Source organism: Poecile atricapillus, chromosome Z (genome assembly GCF_030490865.1).
Source record: "Poecile atricapillus isolate bPoeAtr1 chromosome Z, bPoeAtr1.hap1, whole genome shotgun sequence".
Classification (NCBI taxonomy): domain Eukaryota; kingdom Metazoa; phylum Chordata; class Aves; order Passeriformes; family Paridae; genus Poecile; species Poecile atricapillus.
This window is the reverse complement of record NC_081289.1, coordinates 53,994,915-54,014,275: the sequence shown is the minus strand read 5'-3', so window position 1 is coordinate 54,014,275 and position 19,361 is coordinate 53,994,915. Positions and strand designations below refer to the sequence as shown.

The 19,361-nt window shown below is 35.7% G+C and overlaps 1 protein-coding gene across 3 annotated transcripts in view; it reads left to right on the top strand.

The window, feature by feature from the left end:
- LOC131573263 (calcium-dependent secretion activator 2-like) overlaps nt 1–19,361 on the top strand; it is a 283,517-nt gene that overhangs the window by 258,562 nt on the left and 5,594 nt on the right. For all 3 annotated transcript variants that reach the window (XM_058827047.1, XM_058827048.1, XM_058827046.1), the window contains one exon: nt 3,371–3,478. In XM_058827047.1, the coding sequence (XP_058683030.1) occupies nt 3,371–3,478 (108 nt within the window). The remainder of the gene's footprint in view (nt 1–3,370; nt 3,479–19,361) is intronic.

Here is a 19,361-nt window from a genome sequence, read left to right as displayed (position 1 = left end):
CTGGCAGTCAGGACCCACCTACCACTGAATAGTAAGAGACAACCTGCACCTGTGGGATTAGGTGCAGCAGCAGGAAGTAAGAGCACTTGCAATATATAATTAACAAGGATTTTTAATTTTTTTTTCCCCAAACAGCATGTTCATCTTGCCAGGTTAACTAGTGATTAACCCTAAAAAAGAATGTGCTGAAGCCTACACCCTTGTTTAAACTCATTCACTCGCCGGTGTATTCAGTTACTTGTGTAACCAGCGACAAAGTAACCCTATTTACAACTCTTAATTTCCTGGTATTTTATTTGATGTCTTTGTGTTTCCAGTTTCTCCATTCATCTCTTTGTCTGGTTCTCTTTCATTTTCAGATAGGCAAAACAGCTTGTCTGCTGTTCTGAATAAAACAAACTTATAACAACTTTCTATCTATCATTAAAAAACCCACTTTTTTCTTGGGGAAACTTTCAGACAATATTTTTTTTATTCTTACCTGGATAGCATACCAGGTTAAATTTTTCTCCCAAAGATGTGCAAATAACTCTCATTAACTTCAGCAGATGTTCTTCTAGAGATTCACAGTTGTTGTTTTTTTTTTTTTTATTGAGTATGGATATGGAGACTGGAATGCTTTAGTCTTTTCAATTAAATGCTCCCTGTGACAGTTATTTAAAATATATCTCAGTTTCTATTTGTTTGTCTTCTAAGGTACATGAAACTTCTTAGTTGTTGTTTGTTTGTTTAATTCTATATTAATTTGGGGATTTTTTCTGATAATTTAGGACAAATCAGTAGAGGATAGTGTAATCAAGGTTTCCAAATAATACATAATCCCTACAAAAAAAAGTTAAAACATTAACTATTCAGCATTAAAGCTATTTTGGTGCTGATAATAGCTTCCTTTTCTTCTTCCACTTACTTGGAGAAAACAAATAAATTCAATGCATGCAATATGAAGAGATAATGAAGTATTTGATATACTGTTGGTTCATTCAGTGTTTAATGTATACTTTGCCCACCATGAGCAAAGATGATTAACCTTCAATGATTTTGGTGAGGTTTAAAACAGACATACTTTGGAGTATTGATAATCTGCCTTACACAGACTTACTTCTACTGTAGTCAGATACTGTTTAAAAGGAAAATTAATTTTTTTTCCACAGCAATTTCAAAGATAATTATCCTGCACACATTAAGAAGGATGAAGTGTTTTAAAGAACTGTAATTCTAATTGGTAAATGTCACCAGCTGTTGCAGTTACTCTTACTTGTGTATATTCTTTTAATGATTACACTCCTGTGCCACAAGCTGCATGAAAATATATTCACTAGGTGTGAAATTCCCATATGTCACAGCTTCAAGACTAGGTAAACATCTCAAAGATAAGGGAGTTAATGCTGATGGGAAATGTTACTTTTCTTGCTTTGCTTGTCTGCAAGATGAATATTTTTTATTGAACTTAGTAAAGGAAAATATTCTATTAATTGCAGAACCAATGGACTTTAGAATTCAGTGGAAGATTCATTAATACATTTGAATGTATATCTTCAAGAACTATAATCAGCCTCTCATTTACTAGATTATCTCCTTCACCCATCTCTGAAAATTTCAAAATATTTTTCCATTATTCCTCTACATTAACTCCAGTCCAATTCCTATAAATTGTGTATCAGATTTTAGAAAGTACATAAGGTTTCAACACTGATTATATTCTCTTGTGCCATCACAAATGAGTATACTAAGATAAAATATGGAGTTTTCTGTTTTAAATCTGCTTCACTTTGTGTTTTGTCTTATTATAAAATAATTTCTATCACATTTTAGTGAAGGTACTTTTTTATAAAGGAGATCTATTGATTGCTCTCAGTCAAGTTTTCCAATAGAAAATGTTTGATCTATTGAAGTCTTAGATTTTTTATTCTGTGCTTAGGATTTAGGTGTGTGATGCAGGTGTAAATATCAATGGTCCTGCTTTACTCTTAAGAGTTTCATCTAAACATATACAGATGGGGTAAGTTTTTGCAATGAGTTTTCATTGCCTCTGGAATGACCAGTCCAAGTGAAGGAGATATTTCAGCTTTTCATTGTGGGTTTTGGAGATGCTACAAGTATTAAAGCTGGCCAGCATTCGACATTTAATGGCTACTTTTAAAAAATGAGACTGCCATTTGTGTACATATATAAATGAAAAAGAAAATACTATATTTTGGAACTTATTTTTCTATATGTCTATGCTAGATTCAGGGTAAAAAGAGTTGAACCTCATAACCCAGGAGGTTTCACTCACTCCAGCTTTGAGGAAAGAATGCTGTCATCCTGTTACTGTAATAGATGACAGCATTTTCTGCACAAGGTTTGGTATGGACATGTTGCATCTCTCCTTCCCTCTTGTGTTTCAGACCTGTTTATATACATTACAAAATATTATATACACGATAATAAGAAATAAGAAAAATTTAAAGTTGAATATTCACTTGCAGGCTAGAAAGGAAGCCTTAATATAAAATGATACGTTAATATTTTAACTACATGAGCATGTTCATGCATACAGGCTTTTAAAATATGCTAAATATTTTGCAGTGTTGTTCATATCCTATTTTCATTGTGCCTGTGGGGCTGTAGTATCACATATACATGACGTATCCTAGCCTGGCTCATGTTTGGGCGTGTGGTATAAAAATTATGCCTGCTCTGCTATTCATATAGAACATAGAAAAATTTTGGTCCTTGCTCCTCCCCTAGCCATCCTCTGGGCTAACTGCACCAGTGCAACAGTTTGCAAAATATAAAGGACTACACTCAAAACAGCCTTTTTATGCTGTTTGCTCTCAGGGATGTGCTTGAGCTTAGTTTGAATTGCAGTTAGTTGAAGCTAATGTCAAACACAAAATTCAGCTGTACATTTGAAGTAAATTAGAAGAAATCTTAGAAAGTGAAAAAGGAACTGAATGCTTTTTTTAAGCATGTTCTGAATGTGATAGCAGAATTTGGATCTCCACTCTCAGGTTGGAGGGGCTGCCTTATGAAAAAGCTTCACTATCGAAAAAAGGGGAAGATGTCCGAGTTTGCCACTGATGTTGCCAGAGCCAAGATTTCATTGAACTGCATGTAGCAATGTAGATTTATGACTCAGAACATCCATTAATTAAAATATGTAGAACTACATTGATAGTGAAATCTCCTGAACATGTGTCATGGGGTGACTAAACCACTACAGCATGGTAACTAACCCAGAACTCACAGCAGATTTTGTTAGTAGTTTGTACATGTATGAACATGGCAACATTTATTTTCATTATGTTTAACTTATTTAAGTCTCAGTTGTTGAGAGGTTTGTCTTTCCCTTCCCATTACTTTCTCCCCTCACTTTTTGTCTTCACAGAAACCAGGAATGGATCTAGCAGATACCTACATTATGTTTGTTCGGCAAAACCAGGATATCCTTCGAGAAAAGGTCAATGAGGAAATGTACATAGAGAAGTTATTTGATGTAAGTAACTAGCCTTGCAAAGTTTGCTGGTATCACTGCTACATCAGAAGGGATAAGCTGGATTTTGATGGTGTTAAGCAAGCTGTTCAAATATTCTTCTCTGTTGATTTTTTTTTTCTTTTGCTCATTTTTACAATCTTCAGCTGTCAAGGGTGGTCTTTCCTTAAGTATTTTCTTGAAAATTAAAGTACTAGAAGACAGAAATAAAATTGGTAGAATATTATTATTTGAAATAGTAATTTTTCCACTGGGAGTAGTCCAATTATATTCCATCTTTCAATTTTTAATTTGTTAATGGAGAATATTGGATTGGTGTGGTTTGTGGGTTCCATTGCAGACTAAATCTCCCTAAATTAAGAACTTTTACATATCACTGCCTGTTTCTCTATGGAAAGAGTACAGAGATGCCAAGTACAACTGTGGGTTTGACTGGTACTTCAGTGGAATGACTTTTAGAATTTTGTTTTATGGATTTCCAGTTCAAGACTTTTAATTTCTTAAAGTTGACATTTATAAATATTTATTGAATTTTTAAACTCATTTTCAAAGTTCTAATCTGATTTCTGCAATTTCAGAGTAATCCTTATCCTCAAGGTGCACACAATAATTTTCCTCAGCTTTGATAATAACTTCTGCATCCTCCTTCCATTCATTCCTTTGCCCTGATTCCTCATCTTTTTGTTAGAAATGATCACATTTCAGTTTATTCAAGTTCTGACTACTAATTTATGTCTAGTATGTCCTTTCCTTAATTGCCTGAAGGAGATGCTGTAGGCAGCTGAAATAGTACCTTCTGTATAAATTTAAAACACTACACATGTAAAATATATGTAAAATAAAAGCTATTTAACTATAAGCTTGGATCAGTTTACATGACAATTATCTCAGTCACAATTATACAGGAATTCGAACAGGAAAAGAAGTCATCTTTTGCACTGTGAAATGGAATTTATTACAAAACTAATTCTGGAACGTAATACAGACTTTGAAATGTATTTATTTGTGTCATCTCCTAAGTATTTTAGAAAGCTTTGCTGGCAGTTTCATTTAATTATGCAAGATACAGCAAATGTTTTCATAACAGCAATTCACAGCCTTTACTATGACACTTCAGTTGTGGCAGTCACAGAAGGTCCCATAATATAGACTCTCAGCCATGGTATGTCATGTCAGTGTTTGTTGTTTGTTAGACTGGGTGGTCAAAATAAGACTTAACTCTCAGATTTTATATTTCCAGACACTCCCAGGCATCCTTACAAAAAAAAAAAAAGAAAAAAAAAGTATCATCTGTTTTAGTAAGCTAAGTGCTAATATGTGTGAAAAGAATGATTTTATAAAAGCTTTGATGCCCTGCAGGGGTAGAAAAATTATCATCCATCCAGCTGGCACCTTCACAAAGTACTAAAACTGTATTAGCAACTTCTGCTTCAGTTTGCTTTTGCAATGAATCTGCAAGCATATGTTTCATTTTCAAGTTTCTATTTTTTTGTTTTTCTTTGGGGTTATTTTTGCTTATGTTGTCATTTCCTGAATGTTAATAAAATTATCTGCCTAAGCCCAAGTCTAATTCTCACTGGAGAGATCATGATGACTTTTTTGATGTAGTGGGATGGGACTGAGGTTCAGGCTGTGTCACTGTGGGGCACTGGCCAGGGCCAGGGCATGGGCCAGAGAACTGGCAAGGGATCCTCCACACCATTAAGTCACCAGCACAGTTTCTGGCATGATTTTGGTTTATCACTAAGACAAGGACAGGGCTTCATGGGTTAACATGGGTTAAGGAATTCTTCTGCTGAGTTTCATTTCAGCAATTAAGCTTTTCAGCACAAGAAGACATCTACTGTATGGACACAAGTTCTGATACAGCACTTGTCTTTGAGTTTGCAAACCAATTTCTGTCCCCTTTTAATCAGTGGTATATATTGTATGCTGCTGTGACCAATGCTTGTATCTGTTAGTAAAGAAAAAGTATATATATCATATGTCTTTTTTTGTATCAGGTATCTATTTGTGTCTTTATTTTTCTTTCTACATGGTGGTATCACATTTCTATGTAACATCACACTGGGAAATATAATTGATTGGACAGATGCAGCATTAAAAAGGCATTAACAGATATGGAAGCTCATAGCATGCAGAAATGTAAAACAAAGTCATCTCACTGTTAATTTGCCGTTCCTGATGTTAATTCAGATTTAGAACATTATGACTGAGCAAGATTTTGTGGATGATTTTTGAAGGGTTTTTTTTTAAATTATTGCTTGAAGAAAACTTAGATATTATTTTTATAAATTCAAATCTATGAAGTTATATTTCAATAGAAAGAATAAAATGTATTCACATTTTTATGTAAATGTACTTGAAGCCATTGGGCTGGCTAGAGTTGTAGATCTTCTCTTCAAACACATTGAATTAGTATCAGCTAAGTAAACATCAGCCAAGTGAAAGAGGAAAAGTACACTTCCCTGTACTTCAACCAGGGAAATACCTCATCCAGAATAGCTGAAAACCTGACTGTGTGCTAGAGATCTTAATTATAATTATGGAGAAGATCAGGCCTGAGACACTATTTTAACCCACAAAAATGTATAATTGCAAACTCTTTATGTCTTGATATCACTGACTTGATCCAGGGCTGCTATATGCTAACAGCTATTACTGTGACCAAGTGAACAGCCTATCACACAAAGTTATGCACATAAATAACAAAGATCATTTAATTTTAAGAAAAATATTGATGCAAATACAAATGCTTGCCAGTTAGTCACAATATGTTAAGGCTAGGAGTTGTAACGTTTTTAATCTACCTGAGAAGTTTCAAACTGGAGAGAATACAAAAAAATATGTTGTGTTTTATGGCAGTGTTTGGTAAGCTTATAAAAGCAGTGTCCTGCTATACAGGATACAAAAATAAGGAGAATGGAACTGAAGCTTGTGATATGAACCCTTAAATGTGAAAGAGGTTCAAATCTCCAGTGACCTTGAAAAAAGACTGGGCTGGTAGTTTTTTTGCACCATTTTTAAACCATTGAAATCTTGTGCTTCAGTACATCTGCTGATCATGCAGCAGAACCAAGGTGGAAATTTTTTTCCTTCATTTCCACTGAAAAACTTAGTTTCTGGATACATTGCATTATTACCTCCTCCAGAAGGGCTGTAGACAGCAGGCAGAGAAATATGTCCAGGTGCTCCTGGTAGCATTGGTCTCTCCCAGGTCAGTGTGCTGCCTTCCTGCTCTCAAAACTAGTCACCAGGTTTGAAGTCACAAGGATTTTTCACTTGGTCAGTTTATCAAAGACATGGGAATTTTTGCCTTCTTTTGCAGTATGGGACATGATCTTCTTCCTAAAATCAGCTGGGAATTTTGCTTGTCAAATTTCTTCTGTCACAGGAATTCAGGACATTTATATCCCACTCTCATGCAGTAACAGCTTATAGTTGAGAGCACAAGGGGAATGGAGAGAAGAGTTTATTTGTTTTTAACATGACATTTCTTAACACTTGAAATGTTTGTAATCCATTGCATATGATTAAGATCTGCAGTAGCTCTGGGTTAATGTTTTAGAAACAGTATATAACTTTAGTTCTAGTTTTTAGTAAATAATTTAAAAAATACTCATTTTTAGAAAAGACAGTAAATCAGGTTGGTGAATGGAAAAATTAAATACTTAGAATATAATTACACAAACCTAGAAAAAATAGAGAATATTACTAATTGTTATTAACATCTCTCTTATTTATAAAGATAATCTGTTTCCTGGGTAATGTAAGAGCATCTGTGCAGCCTATAAAAAAACAGTGCTGTGTATCTGATCACAAAATTATCAGATTTTAAAAATGCCCAACTATGAAATTCCCATGGGATCTGGTTCTACCTTCTCAAAATCAATAGGCATTTTACCATTAGCTTTAATAAATGCAGTGCTGTGTCCATAAACATGCCAGGTTATTCCCATTGACTAGACTTAGCTTCATGTTTCTACTAGAATTTTTAAGATGAGACTAATAAATCTTGAACTCCTGAGCATTTTAATATACATCAGACTTTTAATATACATCAGAAACTATTTCCTTTAAACAAAATTGGATTTTGTTGACAAACCTCTTGGAAAAGCATTTTTTAAATTTTGCGTTTAAGCATCTATGCAATACTTACTTTCTGTAGTAATGTCTAGTTCCCAAGTGCCACCTGGGTAGATTCTCACTTTCTTGTACCTGTGAACTGCATGTGAAGTATGGACATTCAAAAAAAATCATTCGGGACAATTTTGCTTCAGATTCCCTCTTGGTGTATTTGTCATTGAGAGCATTATCTAACAGGTTATATTTGTGTTTCTTGTGGAAAACTTATGAAGTAAACAGATGTATGATGACAGTTTTATTAAGACTATATGTGCAATGAAGTCTTTATGCAATAAGTGATTGCTGCTCTGAGAAACAGAGAATGGTTTCAGAGAACAGCTTTAATGCATCAGCATTCAGCCATTGATACAACTGAAAGGGTTTCCAATGTTTTTTTAGGCTATAATTTCTGGTAAACCTCTTCCCAAGTGTACCATAAACACATGAAATAGTCAGAGTGCACATCCTGGAAAGGTGGGCACTGGCAAAGTGCTGCCCATGGTTATCTTGTACAAGATGGCACCTGTGAGCAGATGTTGGCTTTGGCCCTGATTGCCAAGGTGCTAAACTGGTGTGGTGTGATGCAGTATTCCTGCTGACTTTGCAGGGACTGCCCATGTCAGAGGACTTCTGGAGGCTGTGGCCTCGTGCATGGTAACAATTCCACAAGCTGTGTAAGCGTTGAATATGGCAGGGAACTCAAACTGCCTTTGGAGTGCAGAAAGACTGAATGTCTTTATGAGCAGTTTAAAAGCTTAAGCACTCCAGATGTACATAGCTGGTTTTGGCTTTTGTATTTCAAAGGTTCAGATGTAATGTGATATTATTTTTCTGTTGAAAAACTGCTTGTATTTTGTTTGGAATGTTTATTAAATGCTAGCGGTGTTCCCATATTCCAACCATTATTTTCATTTTCCATTAGTAGCTGGGATGGATAATTCAAGTTCAATGATGTGCTTGAGATTATTTGAGGTCTTAATTATTCTTCAAAGGTTATTATGATATGTACTCTGCTCAATGGCTAAATGGAGATATGAAGTACTCATCTGACTAATTTCTGTTTGCCAGTTATTCTGTTTGCCAAATGCTTTATTCAATTGCCTAATTTCTATAGGTTTTCTGACCTATTGCAAAAAAAAAAAAAAAAAAGTGTTTAAAAATGTGCAAATTGTAGTGTTACACAACTAAGAGGAACACTTAATTTAAATTGAGTTTTCAGTAGTGCCAGCTCCTTGTGCTGCTTATGTTTTCCTCAAAAGCACTATTTTTGTAGTATTTAGTATTCAGCAATGTTTTTCTATAAAATTTTAATTGTGATTTTTTTTTTCCCTTATTCTCAAATTACTTCCTGTCACGCTAATTTTAATAAGTAATCTTCACTTTTGTTGTTATGTAGTTATTTGCAAGTGTGTGATTTGACAAAAGGTCTACTTGGTTAAAGGCCATATTTGAATCAAAAGCTGTGTTTGTATTAACCTCCAAGAAACATGAGAGGACCGTGCCTAATTACTTAAAAAAATACTCAACAAAAATGGATTGTAGCTTGTTGATCTTCTTATTTCTTTGGTAACCCAGAGTAATCGTCAAGAAATATGTGGGCTTCTTTCTCAGATTCTTGAAATTTGATCACAGTGCAAAATTGTCCTTTGGCGCAAACCCAGAAATACGCATCTTTGCACGATGCACCTGGACATATGTGGCAGGTCTGGTAGAATCAGCTAATTAACAACACAGGCTTAAACAGGCACCTCATCTGGCAGTGTAGTTAGTTGCCTGATGGTGCTCAGCAGGATTTGGTAGTGCTTTTTATTTTTCTATCCTAATGGTCTGCTGCCCACCTAATTTTGCCTTATTGTCAGCCACTACTTACCGCAGCTTGAGGCCCTCCCAGGAGGCTAAATTATTATCAAAGGATTAGGGAGATGTAGCCTTGCAGCTCTGACATTTCTGATTACTTGTCTATGCCAGAACAGTAATTAGCTGTGACTAATTAAGAAAAATGTTCCTGCCATAGAAAACCATTTAAAAGAACTGAGAAGTAGAAAAGCAATTGAAAAGCTGAGCAGTGCTCAGATTTGCCGATGCTCTTTAGATTTTCACCAAAGTCTTAACTCATCTTTAATTACGTCTCTTATTTTATAGGGGAAATAGAAAGCTCGTGATATGTAGACCACTCTGTAGCTGTCTCATGATCTAACAGAATTTTTTCTAATTTTGAAACAGTTGTTTCTTTTATGGTAAAAGAATTTTAAAGAAAACTGTAGGCAGTGTCACTGGAAAAGTGAGTTATATTGACATGCTCAAATATAAGAAAGTCTTCTGCAAGATGGAAGCAACATCTTGCAAACTTATTGTTCAAAGTCTTTTTAAAGTTCACTAAATTATTCCTGATGTTTTCAAATAAACTCACCTCATTTTTCAAGGTAGCAATCTCTATAAAGTAAAAATAGTTCATTTGAAATCTGAAAAATGTAACCTCTATCTGATTTCATATAGTGTAAAAGTTTTATTTTAATTTTCTTTTCTGGATTATGCTGAGAAAAAGAGTGCCCACTCTTGGAGGGTGCTGATTATGCTGCTATGACTTCAGCAAAGCTCAGTACTGTTGAAACCAGTATGACCACAACACACTTAAAGTAAAGCATGTGCTTCAGAATTTGCTGCTTCAGGATGAGAATATTCAGCACTTTGTAAACTGTTTTATACTGTAGCTGATAGTGTTTTCTCTAGAGAAACACAATGTCATAACACAGTGACTTTATTTTATATGGTTCTGATATGATGCACTTTCACATGTCTTCATTCTTTATGACATTTCTAATTCCTGAATTTCCATTTTGTTGTATACTACACAGCCCAAAAAGATATAAAAATTATTTTCTCAAGACCTTAAGTATCCCATAGCCCAGTCTGCATTTAATATTCATGGAATGGACGTCTGACACCTTTTTCACACCAATTCAATAATATTACTTAAATTTTTCCATCAGGGGAGTAAGAAACTATGAAATAGATATTCTGATATCTTGCTAAAAGTGCTCTGTGGGTATAAAGGGGAAACAGAAGATTATTTTTAGGGCACTAAAACTGATAACTGCCTGATACTCAGAATTCCTTATACTGCCTTACCCTCTAAGTTCCCTGACTTGTGTGAGAAGCTCACTTCTTTGAAAAGAAGAAAAAGAACACTGTATAAATTGCTCTTAAAAAGCAATTTTAAATGGGTGTTCTGAGTCACAAGAGGAAAAATGGGGAGAAAAAAAAAATCCTAAACTTAATATTTTAAAGCCCATCTGATATATTTTTTTTTTCCCCTGAGGGAAATTTTTCAATCAAATAGAACCACAAGGTGGTTTTGCTTGTTTGTTTGGGGAGGGTCTGTAATACTGGGAGCTTCCAGTACAGTTTCTTTATATGCATTTCTGGTATATACTGTTCATTCATTTATTAACTTAGTTAAATGGATCTATCCATCACTCACAATATCCATTCACTAAAAACAATAACAATTCTAGCTAATAAAAGAGAGTTCCTTCCAACATTCAGGCACAATTTAGTCCTTTAACCTTTTTATCCTGCTAGGCATAAAGTAGCAGCATCTCATTCCAGGCACTGCACTTTTTCTTCTTATCTAGATGGCTTGAAATGTGTCTAGCAACTTAATAGAATCAATTGAACGTGGACAACTATAAAAATATAAAATAGCACTGAAACTTTAGATGAGTCTGTCAGTAAGTGTTAACTGTGGCTACAGCTTTCACATTCTACACAGTCAAGAGAAATCAATAAGGATTTTACCATTTGTATTGTCTTACCTAATATTTGTTCACCATGAAGTGCCAGGCACAAGCACCATCTAGGGAATATTGATTTCTTGATGTACTGTAATTCACACACGTATAAACAGCAGGAGAACCTTGTGGCTTCTCAAACCTTACTTGCAGGCTTGATGTTTATACTTATATTTCATTTGGGTCAAGCTTAGTTGAAAAAGGAAAATAAAACTCTGCATAAGTGTTCACAAATAGACAGAGCCACATTGTTGATCACATTACAGGAAAAATAGTGCCAGAAACCATAACAATAATGTAGGTTTACTATAGCGAGTCAGGCATAACAGAAAGAGGTTGATATGTTGCAAATCAGAATAGATAAGGATGCTGCAGAGTGCTCTGACAGATTTGTCAGTGGAAAGGGCTTCTTCACCTATTTAATCATGGGAAACCAAAGCTTTAGTGCTGATTTAAATGTGCAGAAGTATTGAACTATATAGAGATTATTTTCTTTAAATAATTTTCAGGTGCTTCAAGGTATATTTTCTTAATTTACATTGCAATGAATTTCTTCTGCAGTATACTGCACTTAAAGAGCAAGGAAAAAAAAGGTAAAATAATGCAGAGAAAAATCAGCTTAAAAAAAACAAACCCAACACAGCTATAAAATTTATACAGCTGAGTGTTCACAGGCAACAGGGTCCAGGATGGAAAGGAGCAAACAAGGCACCTGCCCAGTCCAAGGACATTTCATCCAAAGAGAGGGAGAAGAGAACAGCAAGAGGGAGGTAGGAGGCTATACTTGTGCTCCACATTAGGGCCGCTCAGTGCAGTGCCCAACTGATGTGGTGTGAGAGAGAAGTAGCTCCAGCAGTGTGCATCTCCCTGTCAGCTTCACAGCTACATCCAGCTCCATCACATGGCACTGCAGTAACATAAAGAGTAAACGGATGAGTCAAGATTGATGAGGTGGAAAGAAATGAGCTGCCTGTAAATATTCACTCAGAAGAACTCAGGATGGTTTAAATGCTGTAATAAAAATATGTACTTGACCTCACTCCACAGGGAGCAGAGAGTCTAAGTAGAAGATTCGAGGACAAAAACTACTGGAGTGTAAAAGCTACAGCACAGATGCTGACCCAGTTTCAGCCTATCTCGCTTTTGGTACTGGAATGAAGAGTATTCTTACTTTAAAGGGGGAATGCAGCTAGCAGGAGGTCTCCTGTGGTTCCTGTGACGATATCTCATTCCATGGGAGAGAGAACTAGTTCTGGATGACTGGGCTGAAGGAGAGATGGGTGTCTTGATTGCACACCTTACAGAGTGAACCCAGACCTTTAACTTTACTGATGGCCACAAAGATGATACAAGGGCTGGAGCATTTCTCCTGTGAAGACAGGCTGGGAGAGCTGGGGTTGTTCAGCCTGCAGAAGAGAAGGCTCCAGGAGACCTTGGAGCAACCTTCCAGTACCATAAGGGGGCTTATTAAAAGGGAGGAGAGGCACTTTTTATAGGGGATTGTAGTGACACAGCAAGGGAGAGTGGTTTTAAACTGCAAGAGCGTAGGTTTAGATTAGAAGTTAGAAAGAAAGTACTTACTCAGAGGGTAGTGAGGCACTGGAACGAGTTGCCCAGAGAGGCTGGAGATGCCCCATCCCTGAAAGTGTTGAAGGTCAGGTTGGGTGGGACCTTGAGCAACCTGGTCTGGTGGGTGGCATCCCTGCCCATGGCAGGAGGATTGGAACTGAATGATCTTTAATGTCCCTTCCAACTCAAACCATTCTGTGATTCTATAATGTTAGGCATTCACTTAGGAAGACTGCTTAGGATTTGTACAGCACAGTACATTTGCAGGGCTTTTAAAACTAGAGCCTGATAGCAAGATGTTATAATGAGTAACAACTTGGTCATTTTGCATTATGTTAATTTGTTTATTTTGAGGATCCAAGCTGGCTTTCATTTCAGGGTCACTCAAGTGATGTTCCCTGTTCTGTGCCTCAGAGGATGTTTGTGGATATACCCAAACTGCAACACAACACAGTGTAGCAAGACTGACAGTGTTTGCTCCACAGAGTTTTAGCACCAGAATAACCTATGGAAGTTTTGTTCACAGATGCAGTGTGTATCCAGAGTGAAGCAGAGAAACTGTTTATACTGTAAGTCTCTCACAGCCATGAGCATCATGTTAGTGCATACTGTGTAAAATCAGAACAGTAACATTACATATGTCCAGACATAGAAGGAAGTTACGTGTGTCTAATTTTTCAAGCTTACAGTTTCCCAGCTTATCTGCCATATGAGAAGAGGCCACAAAAAAAAAAAAAAAAAAAAGTCACAAATGTTATAAAGTAGCATAAATATTGTAGATTGCTTCTTTAACAACCGGTATGAAACACAGGGGAAGATGAGTACTGTGTATTTTGCATTAAAAGTGTATATTTATTTGTAAATTTGCAGTAGTTCCATAGCAACTGGCCATCTTCTAATTAGAAGCCAAAAACATGAAAAAATTACTTTCCTTCTAAAAGATAAGCCTTTCATATGTTAGATGTTCTTTTGTTTTTAGAACTGTATCTTTTTTGATCAGAAATTTCAAAGATGCTTAATATGGTTTTAAATGAGCCATGGTTTTTCTTTTCTTCTCATTATTGATTTCTTAAAATTAATTTTGTTTCCTTGTATCACCAAAATATCCCATCCAACAACTGTTCACTTGTTTGTCCTCTTAAGTCTTTCTGAACAAGTTTTGAACCCATCAAGGTTTGGGTTCCTTTTTCTGTTGAGCTCCTTTCCCTTTTCCCCTGCTTGCTTTGGGAGTGGCAGTGGGAATCATTCATTCAAATAGGCAGAAAAGAGACTGGCTAGAGACTAAAGTATTTGTTCATAAGAAAAAAAAATGCTTTCTGAGCTTCCTGGGATGTTGGAGTAATGGCAAAAAAAAAAAAAAAAAGGCAAAAGAAAGACATAGGAAGCATCCCACTGGAAGAAAGAAAAGCTTTCTTCCTTGGCCAAGTAGAGTGCAAGAAGTAAGTTCTTAAATCTACTAAAATCAGATTTATAAAAGAAAATCTGGGCACCTGGAGGGTGGGGAGGGTAGGAAAAATTAAAATAGGTGAGGGTTTGTAATTCCAAATGACTAAACTTATGAAATCTTGTATCAGAAGTATGTGTTGAGGCAGACTATGGTGTCTGATTCCTTTCTCACCTCTCCTTTCCTGATACATATACCTGTAATTTAGGCAACATTTTTGCACATTCCTAAGACAAAGTTCAAAATGTGACTTAGCATTCCAGGCCCAGAGGATTAAGCAAAACACAGAAGCTGGATGAAAGCCTGAGATGTTTCCAGGAAGATGCCTGGATAAATGGTGCCAAGCATTAGGAATGTAAGACTGGTGAGGTGAAAGAGGAATGTGTCAGAGGCTCTGTGCAAAGGAGGAGCTCAGGAGGAACACAGGAACATTACAGCAGAAAGAAGTGACACAGCAATGGGAGGACTTCTGGACAAGTCCTTGAATGAAAATGTAGGAAGGAACTGTAGTGAAATAAGGACTAGAGATAGAGTTTTTGCATTTAACACAATATTGACTTAGTCTTTGGCATTTTCCAGACCAAGGGCTTTTAAATATCTGACTTCTTTTTTTAAATAGGCAAAAAGCTTCATTTGTTTGTCCTTCCTGCTAATTCCATGATTCCAGCATAGCCAACTCAATGGATTTTCCGCTCATGCTTAATTTAATTTTAATTGCTTTCAGTTTATCTTAAATAGAAGTTCCTAGGGGAAAAATAAAGATGCAAAAGGAATAAATGTGGGGGCATCATTATGACCCCCCCCACACACACACATGACTTGGGGGGCGCTTTCAGAGTTACCAAGACTTCCCATCTTTCAGAATTGTATGAACTCATCATTGCTGAGGTAAGAGTCCTCATTTAAGTGAATGATATCTATACCTAACTTGAAATACAGGTATACCTTCTAAACCTCTGAGTATTTTCAAAGAATCTATGAATGACATTTGTGTCACTTATAACCTTTAACATTCAACAAAGGCAATCAGTATGACTATTCATATTTTGCAAAAAGGGAAATAAATTATGAAACTTAAGTCACAACCTTTTTTCAGCTTTTACTGTTAGCATTTTTAAGAAATAACTTATTTATTTTGTCAGTATTTAACATTTTTTTAAATATGCTAGAAGTTCCATGGTCTGCTTGTAGTGCTCTTTATCATAAACTTGAAGCAATATAATAGCATTGTCCTTTAATAAAAGCCAGGCATTTTAGCACTTAAATTTTAACATGCTCATGTTTTGTCTTATATTAGCTCATTATTATTTTCTCATTTTAGGTTATGCTGCATTTGGTGTACAGTGCATTTAGTGAGAAGTATACTTTCTGTTGCTGTTTCTGGTAGGGCAAGTAAAGCTGAAGGAAGTAGAAACATCCTGTTGTTGTCTGAGTGACTAAATTCCTGATCAATAGTGTGATAAAGGCTTCCGCAGGAACATAAAATGCAGCTCCTAGAAAAGCTGTTCCCCTGCCATACTCAGCAGAGAAAGCATTATGACAATCCCCATTTATCAGGAGCAGTCAAGGTATAGAAACTCAACGGGGTCTTGTGTCTTAGGCGTTAGGGATACCAGCCCTAGAAAGACTCAACCATTGTGTATTGCTATGTATTGAGCCTCCTTCCAGGTGGCAAACAGCTGCACCTTTTTATAAAACTTCAAAATAAATCTTCAAAAATAAATTCAAAGTGCTTGCTTTCAGCCAATAAGTGTTATATTTAATTGAACCATTCTGCGAATGTTATAGCTCAGGCACCCAGAAAGATGGTGAATATTTATTATATTTGTTTTGTATTTCCACCAGTCAGCAGAATAATGAAATTCCTTAACTACTTCTCTTTAACTTGCCTGAAGAAAGCACGGTATGTTGCTAAATCGCTTTTCACTAGCCCTGCCGAGAAACAACTTTAATCCTTGTTAGAAAATTGCAGAGTCTGGGCCTGACAAAGAGCTCATGCCTGGCGCATTGTGAGCGCTGGGAGCGGGGCGAGGGGAGCCCTTTACAGCTGCGTGCCTCCAGCCCGTCTGAGCTGGACTATTTAGGAGAGGAGGTTTGTCAATTCCTCCCGACAATGGAACGAGTTTTTCAGTGCCTGTAGCTGCGCCGAGCCCCGTTGGGGATCAATGCTGGCCATTCAAGCTGCACCCTCTTTCATTGCTTTGGTTTGTTAATTTAAGACTAAAGGTCTGCTGAGGGGGTTTAGGGTGTTTAAGAAAGCTGATGAACTGTTTAAGAAATCTGATGAACTGAGAGCGTTTATAGCCCTGGTGTGGCAACTATTGGCACTGAGGGAGCTGTGTCCTTGTTGACCCTCTTGTTATTAAAAATGCACAAGTGCTGCGCTTCTCAATATTTCAACACTCTTTCATTGTCAATACCACCTTCTGAGCCCTTCAGCTTGTTGCTTGCTCTAAAGATCTTCTTAGATTGGGTTTGAAAACTTCACCTTAAACACTAGATTAGACTGATGTTCTGTTTTCCGTGCTCCTGTTGATTTGTTGAACCTTCCCAGGGCTGGAAAGCAAGTAGCAGCTTGATGGGGAGACGGGCTGCTAATATGATTTACCAGTGTACAGTCATGCACAATAAGTGTGAATGAATACAAGGGTCTCACAGAGTCAACCCTAGCCTTTCCTTCTCTCTTATTTTTTACTTTGAAAGAGGTATCTCAGGAAAATGAAGTGAGTAATGCATGCCCTTACAGGAGTTGGATGGGCTGTGAATAAGGAGAGAGGATGAAATAGCGAGGCTAACATTTTAGTTAAAGTGGTTGGCTGCTGTTATTTGCTGATTTGGAAAAAATGTATCATAAGCACTTAGTGCTTTACTCTTGCATAGACAATAGCAAAGAATGTGACAGTAGTACCATATAATGAACATCTGCAAGAGATGCATTATCTTTTCACTGCTATTGTTACTAATAGGAAAGTTACTTTTTCCTAAAACCAGTTAAAAACAATTGTTGTTGCTGTCAGTTTAACTGGGTAATCTCAAGACAATTATCCAATCACTGAAGTTTTGGGGTTTGCAATAGATTGCCATCAGTCATAGTAGATCCATCCCTGTCTCTCTAACATGCTCCTGGTTGTCAAAATGTGTGGCCTTGGATTCTCTGAGAGGAATTTGCAGTGCTGTGCTTTTTAACAGACTCAAAAAGAAGTTATAGGGAAATCTTTATTTTCTAGTTATGAAATCCAGCAGATTTAAGTTTATGCAGCTTCAGCCTAATTAAGTCCTCAAAACTAGTGGATATATGACCAATCATTAAGAAGAATCCTACCCACAAGTATCTCTGTGAGGATTCTACAAATATACTGGATGTGATCTTCATTAAAAATAAGGTGACAATTGAAAATAAAAATACTTTTTTATCTAGTAAAACAGTAGTCATTTTTCTGAACAAGATATGTTGACAGAAGAGCATGTACTGTAGTATCACTTCACAATCACCAAATTAAACATTTGTACTGAAATTTTAATGCATCAAAGCTAGTCAAAAAAACATACTATATTGCTTTCATTCATTAATGAGTAGAAAAATAATTTCCTCCAGTACCTTAGCTTTTTTTTCAGTGAATGTAAGAATATCACAGGTATGTAGAGTTCAAGTTTTACTACATCCATCTTAAATAAGTTTTCTAGCTGGGCTTTAAAACATTTTGCCAGAAATCTGGAACAGTCTATTGTCAGTAATCTGTCCCTGTTCAGTATTGTTGCATGGGAAAATCAGTCTCAGAATTTTCAATCCTGTCTGGAGGTTGTTTGTCTGAGCAAGTTTGAGCCCATTGTGCTTTCTATTTGATACATACAAAATACATAATGGATGCATTACTGGAAGAATATCAGCTTTCAAAAAGCTCCCCTACTAAAATAGTTCTCTTTACTAGGGTTGTGTGTGAGTGATAATATAATTTCTTGGCTTATTTGTTGCATTTGGATAGAATGTTTAATGTAGGAAATTTTATGTTTATTTAGATCAATAGAGTTCCCCAATTAATAAGTACAATTGTATTTTATTCTCTAGACATCTGTATACATACAACACCTGTCATATAATTTACCACTTAGTAACAAGTCTCATTAAAAATATTTTGCAGGTACTTACAAAGGAAATCAATACCAGCATGCATGTTAGGAATGAAATAATGTAAATAGGATAATAATTCATTCAGCGATTTAAAAACAATATTTTATGGATATCTACTTAGTCCCACGTTTTAGTGACTAAATCAAACTATGAAATATGTAGCTGTCTGCCTTTTTTTGTGGTGCGTTTTTTAACTTCTGTAAAATAGCAAATTAATAGGAGAAACTCTAAAAAGTAGAAGTAATTTATTTTGTGATTTATAATTAAAATACAATTGAACACATTCAAAAAATTAACAGAAGAATTATTAGATTAATATCTAATTTCAAATATCTTAAAACTGATAGTTATATTGTGATGAGACTGTTCCCTGTAAGGAAAAGGTATTTGTAGTTATTTGCTGTATGTTTTTCAAGCTTTTTACAGCAAGCTTACATTTTGATGGAAGAATTCTATTTCTTTCTTTTGTAACATCCAGTAGAAAGTAATTTGTCTTCAGTATATATTTTCACTGTATACTTTATTTTTTTTTTTTATTTGGAGATGGGTAATGAGACATGTCAGATACTTCCTTTGAATTACTTTCACAAAATATACCTGCCTAACTTGAGGCATTTTAAAATAGGCACATGATTTCCTCTCTTTGCATATCTCTGTATTTTGCAAAGACACAAGAAATTATATTAGATAATAATTTAAGCCTCTTTCCTGAGGGAAAAGAGACTAGATACAGAGCTATAACACAAACTCTTTTAATCTTTCACTGTTAAAATGAAAAAAAAAATAAAAAAATCCCTTCCTTTTTACAGTTTGACTAAATGACATCTG